We start from the raw sequence: 5947 nt of genomic DNA, 5'->3' as shown, positions 1-5947 counted from the left end.
TTACAGCCTTATTCTAAAACAGATATTTTTTTTTTATCCTCATCAATCTACAAACAATACCCCATAATGACTAAGCGTAAACAGGTTTTTAGACATTTTTGCAAATGTATTAAATATAAAAAACAGAAATACCTTATTTACATAAGTATTCAGACCCTTTGCTATGAGACTCGAAATTGAGTTCAGGTGCATCCTGTTTCCATTGATCATCCTTAAGATGTTTCTACAACTGGATTGGAGTCCACCTGTGGTAAATTCAATTGATTGGATTTGGAAAGACACACACCTGTCTATATAAGGTCCCACAGTTGACAGTACATATCAGAGCAAAAACCAAACCATGAGGTCGAAGGAATTGTCCGTAGAGCTCAGAGACAAGATTATGTCGAGGTACAGATCTGGGGAGGGGTACCAAAACATTTCTGCAGCATTGAAGGTCCCCAAGAACACAGTGGCCTCCATCATTCTTAAATGGAAGAAGTTTGGAACCACCAAGACCCTTCCTAGAGCTGGCTGCCAGGCCAAACTGAGCAATCGGGGGAGAAGGGCCTTGGTCAGGGAGGTGACCAAGAACCCGATGGTCACTCTGACAGAGCTCTAGAGTACCTCTGTGGAGATGGGAGAACCTTCCAGAAGGACAACCATCTCTGCAGCACTCCACCAATCAGGCCTTTATGGTAGAGTGGCCAGACGGAAGCCACTCCTCAGTAAAAGGCACATGACAGCCCGCTTGGAGTTTACCAAAAGGCACCTAAAGGACTCTCAGACCATGAGAAACAAGATTCTCTGGTCTGATGAAACCAAGATTGTGCTCTTTGGCCTGAATGCCAAGCGTCACGTCTGGAGGAAACCTGGCACCATCCCTACAGTGAAGCGTGGTGGTGGCGGCATCATGCTGTGGGGACGTTTTTCAGCATCAGGGACTGGGAGACTAGCCTTGTAGACTAGCATTGGAGAACCATCTAAAGAGTGAACATGTAATTCATCTCAAACATTCTTACGAGAGTAAAAAAAACACATATTTTGTTTTGCCCGTATTAAGCACAAGTTTTAAATCAGCAAGGGATTCCTGCATAGCTATAAAATCTGACCGTAGTTTTGACACAGATCAACAGTCAGGGCAGTAGCATTCATAATAGCATCATCCTCATATAGATTAAATGTATCTCTCCTCCCTTCCTCTCTCTCCTACCTCCCCCTCTCTCTCTCCTCCCTCCCCCTCTCTCCTCCCTCCCCCTCTCTCCTCCCTCCCCCTCTCTCCTCCCTCCGTCTCTCTCCTCCCTCCGTCTCTCTCCTCCCTCCCCCTCTCTCCTACCTCCCCCTCTCTCCTACCTCCCCCTCTCTCCTACCTCCCCCTCTCTCCTCCCTCCCCCTCTCTCCTCCCTCCCCCTCTCTCCTCCCTCCCCCTCTCTCCTCCCTTCCCCTTTCTCCTCCCTCCCCCTTTCTCCTCCCTCCCTCTCTCTCTCCTCCCTCCCTCTCTCTCCTCCCTCCGTCTCTCTCCTCCCTTCCCCTCTCTCCTCCCTCCGTCTCTCTCCTCCCTTCCCCTCTCTCCTCCCTCCCTCTCTCTCCTCCCTCCCCCTCTCTCCTCCCTCCCCCTTTCTCCTCCCTCCCTCTCTCTCTCCTCCCTCCCCCTCTCTCCTCCCCCTCTCACCTCCCTCCCTCTCTCTCCATCTCTCACCTCCAGTTCTTCATTTTATCCAAAGCGACTTACAGTCATGCGTGCATACATTTATTTTGTGTATGGGTGGTCCCGGGGATCGAACCCACTACCTTGGCGTTACAAGCGCCGTGCTCTACCAGCTGAGCTACAGAGGACCACTGCTAAATGGCATATTATTATTATTATTATTCATTCTGTTTCTGCAGCTCTTCCAGGATCATCTGGAGTTCCTCCTCGTCTTCACTCTCACTCTCACTGTCTGAAGAGGACTCCTCTGTCTCACTGTGACCCTGCTGACGACTACAGACACAGACAGTTACATAAATCATGTAGACACACCATAACAACGACTTTCTATATAGTCTAGACCAGGGTTTCCGAACCTCAGTCCATGGCTATATAGTCTAGACCAGGGTTTCCGAACCTCAGTCCAGGGCCCCTCCCGGTGCACGTTTTGGTTTTTGCCCTAGCACTACACAGCTGATTCAGATAACCAACTCATCATCAAGCCCTATAAAATCTGTGATTTTTTTACCCCAAAATAGTTTTTTTTTTTTCCAAATTATGTTATGTTTCGCAGTTGTATTTTTTCGGGTTTCAGATTTTCTTTGGGGTTTTTTTCACTCTCAAAATTACAATTGTTCATATATAAACAATGACATTGGATGTTCTGAGTCCATGGCAATGATTAAAGGAAAATTCCATCCCAAAACTATCTTTTGGTCCATTTTTGCTAAAGTCCCAAAATGTTTTGCATGTCAGCAATCAACTTTTCAAGAGATATAACTTTCGAAATGGGTATCAGGTTATGGGTGTGCTTGTCATCGGCAAGGACTAGGGAGTTTTTTAGGATCAAAATAAACAGAATACAGCTAAGCACAGGCAAAATCCTACAGGACAACCTGGTTCAGTCTGCTTTCCACCAGACACTGGGAGAGGAATTAACCTTTCAGCAGGATAATATCCTAAAACACAAGGCCAAATCTACAATGGAGTTGCTTACCAAGACGACATTGAATTTTCCTGAGTGGCTTAGTTACAGTTCACTTAAAATCAGCTTGAAAGTCTACGGCAAGACTTGAAAATGGCTGTCTAGCAATGATCAACAACCAACATGACAGAGCTTGAAGAATTTGGAAAAGAATAATGCAAATGTTGCACAATCCAGGTGTGGAACGTTCTAGAGACTGACCCTGAAAGACTCACAGCTGTAATCACTGCCAAAGGGGATTCTAACATGTATTGACTCAGGGGTGTGAATATTTATGTAAATTAAATATTTCTGTATTTCACTTTAAGTAGATTTGCTTAAATTTCTAAAAACATGTTTTCACTTTGTCATTATGGGGTATTGCATGTAGATGGGTGAGAAAAAAATAATATTTAATTAATGTTTGATTCAGGCTGTACCAACAAAATGTGGAATAAGTCAAGGAGTATGAATACTTTCTGAAGGCACTGTATATATTATATTACAGGATTTTATAGTCAAACAAATATAAGTCAACATAGCTGAATATAATATACTGAACAAAAATATAAATGCAACAATTTCAAAGATTTTACTGAGTTAAAGTTCATATAAGGAAATCAGTCAATTGAAATAAATAAATTAGGCCCTAATCTAAGGATTGGCAGGGGTGGAGCCATGGGTGGGCCTTGAAGGGCATAGGCCCAACCACTGGGGAGCCAGGCCCAGCCAATCAGAATTAGTTTTTCCCCACAAAAGGGCTTTATTGTAGACAGAAATACTCCTCAACAACTCCCCACCCCGCCTCAGACGATCCCGCAGGTCCTGGGCTGGCGTGTTTACACGTGGTTTGCGGTTGTGAGGCCATTTGGACGTACTGCCAAATTCTCTAAAACGACGTTGGAGGCGGCTTATGGTAGAGAAATTAACATTCTGTTCTCTGGCAACAGCTCTGGTGGACCTTCCTGCGGTCAAGTATGCCAACTGCATGCTCCCTCAACTTGAGACATCTGTGGCATTGTGTTGTGTGACAAAACTGCACATTTTAGAGTGGCCTTTTATTGTCCCCAGCACAAGGTGCACCTGTGTAATGATCATGCTGTTTAATCAGCTTCTTGATATGCATTTGAGAGAAATATGCTTTTTTTGTGTATATGGAAGATTTCTGTGATTTTTTATTTCAGCTCATGAAACATGAGACCAACACTTTACATGTTGCGTTTATATTTTTTGTTCAGTGTAGAAAGGGATATTGTTCTCAAACATTTGCAGAGCGAGACAAGTGCACACATGGAGCTGGCTATTCTGTGTTGAGTGATAATTTGAAACAGGTCCTGTACGCTTCATTTAGAGTTTATTTGTAACTTTAGTTGTGATAGGCCTACAAACCTCATGTCTTAGAAAGTGATCATTTGAGCATTATATATCGCCTCCCGGCGCAGTGGTCTAAGAGGCACTGCATCGCAGTGCCACTAGAGATCCTGGTTAGAATCCAGGCTCTGTCGTAGCCGGCCGCGACTGGGAGACGCACAATTGGCCCAGCGTCGTCCAGGGTAGGGGAGGGAATGGCCGGCAGGGATGTAGCTCAGTTGGTAGAGCATTGCGTTTGCAACGCCAGGGTTGTGGGTTCGATTCCCACGGGGGGCAGTATGAAAAATTCAAAACAAATATGTATGCACTCACTAACTATAAGTCGCTCTGGATAAGAGCGTCTGCTAAATGACTAAAATGTAAATATATATATATATATATATATATACATATATACACACACAACTCTATATTGATGATTTGGAAAAGTCACAAAAGGCAAGAGCTCTGTTCCTTGAGCTTCCCGCGGATTTAGAGAAAATTGCATTGCTGCTCTGCTTGTGTGGGAAGCAAGTTATTTAATGACCGGAAGATGGAATTAAAATGACAGAATTAAAAGTGAAATGAGAAGCAAAGGCTACAACGACCTAAAGCCAACACGTTGTAATAATCTGAACGGAGTTGTTATTATTTGTAAACTGTAGGACGGGGTGAAGCGCAGTAACGTTATGAAGGCTAGCCTCAATTAGCCTAGCTGGCTAGCTAGCTTAACTAGCTTCTCTTGGTTTGATGAAGTCAAGACAGGTACTATGTAATCAGATGGGATGACTAGCAAGAAGTTAGTCTAGTTTGTCTAGTTAATCTAGCTCGAGTTAACAGTGCTTGCCGTCTCTCTCTCTCTCTGTGTGCCTCACAGTGACCACACCACACGGCCCGTACCCTGCTCCCTACCACCCTGCTCCCTACCACCCTGCTCCCTGCCACCCTGCTCCCTACCACCCTGCACCCTACCACCCTGCTCCCTGCCACCCTGCTCCCTGCCACCCTGCTCCCTACCACCCTGCTCCCTACCACCCTGCTCCCTGCCACCCTGCTCCCTGCCACCCTGCTCCCTACCACCCTGCTCCCTACCACCCTATTCCCTACCACCCTGCTCCCTACCACCCTGCTCCCTACCACCCTGCTCCCTACCACCCTACCACCCTACCACCCTGCTCCCTACCACCATGCTCCCTACCACCCTGCTCCCTGCCACCCTGCTCCCTACCACCCTGCTCCCTGCCACCCTGCTCCCTGCCACCTTGCTCCCTACCACCCTGCTCCCTACCACCCTGCTCCCTACCACCCTACCACCCTACCACCCTGCTCCCTACCACCATGCTCCCTACCACCCTGCTCCCTGCCACCCTGCTCCCTACCACCCTGCTCCCTGCCACCCTGCTCCCTGCCACCCTGCTCCCTACCACCCTGCTCCCTACCACCCTGCTCCCTACCACCCTACCACCCTGCTCCCTACCACCCTGCTCCCTACCACCCTGCTCCCTACCACCCTACCACCCTACCACCCTGCTCCCTACCACCCTGCTCCCTACCACCCTGCTACCCTGTTCCCTGCCACCCTGCTCCCTACCACCCTGCCACCCTGCTCCCTACCACCCTGCTCCCTACCACCCTGCTCCCTACCACCCTGCCACCCTGCTCCCTACCACCCTGCTCCCTACCACCCTGCTCCCTACCACCCTACCACCCTGCTCCCTACCACCCTGCCACCCTGCTCCCTACCACCCTGCTCCCTACCACCCTGCTCCCTACCACCCTACCACCCTGCTCCCTACCACCCTGCCACCCTGCTCCCTACCACCCTGCTCCCTACCACCCTGCTCCCTACCACCCTGCCACCCTGCTCCCTACCACCCTGCTCCCTACCACCCTGCTCCCTACCACCCTACCACCCTGCTCCCTACCACCCTGCCACCCTGCTCCCTACCACCCTGCTCCCTACCACC

The 5947-nt window shown here is 48.4% G+C and overlaps 1 protein-coding gene across 1 annotated transcript in view; it reads right to left on the bottom strand.

The window, feature by feature from the left end:
* Nucleotides 1-1845: 1845 nt before the first annotated feature.
* LOC311116269 (ralA-binding protein 1-like) overlaps nt 1846-5947 on the bottom strand; it is a gene marked incomplete at both ends in the record, with an annotated part of 12255 nt that continues 8153 nt past the window's right edge. Inside the window, one exon of the mRNA XM_084191376.1 lies at nt 1846-1960. Coding sequence (XP_084047502.1) covers nt 1846-1960 — 115 coding nt within the window. The remainder of the gene's footprint in view (nt 1961-5947) is intronic.

The sequence above is a fragment of the Coregonus lavaretus genome (assembly GCF_964263955.1).
Source record: "Coregonus lavaretus genome assembly, contig: HAP1_SCAFFOLD_1435, whole genome shotgun sequence".
NCBI lineage: Eukaryota > Metazoa > Chordata > Actinopteri > Salmoniformes > Salmonidae > Coregonus > Coregonus lavaretus.
This window is presented reverse-complemented; position numbering and strand designations above follow the sequence as displayed.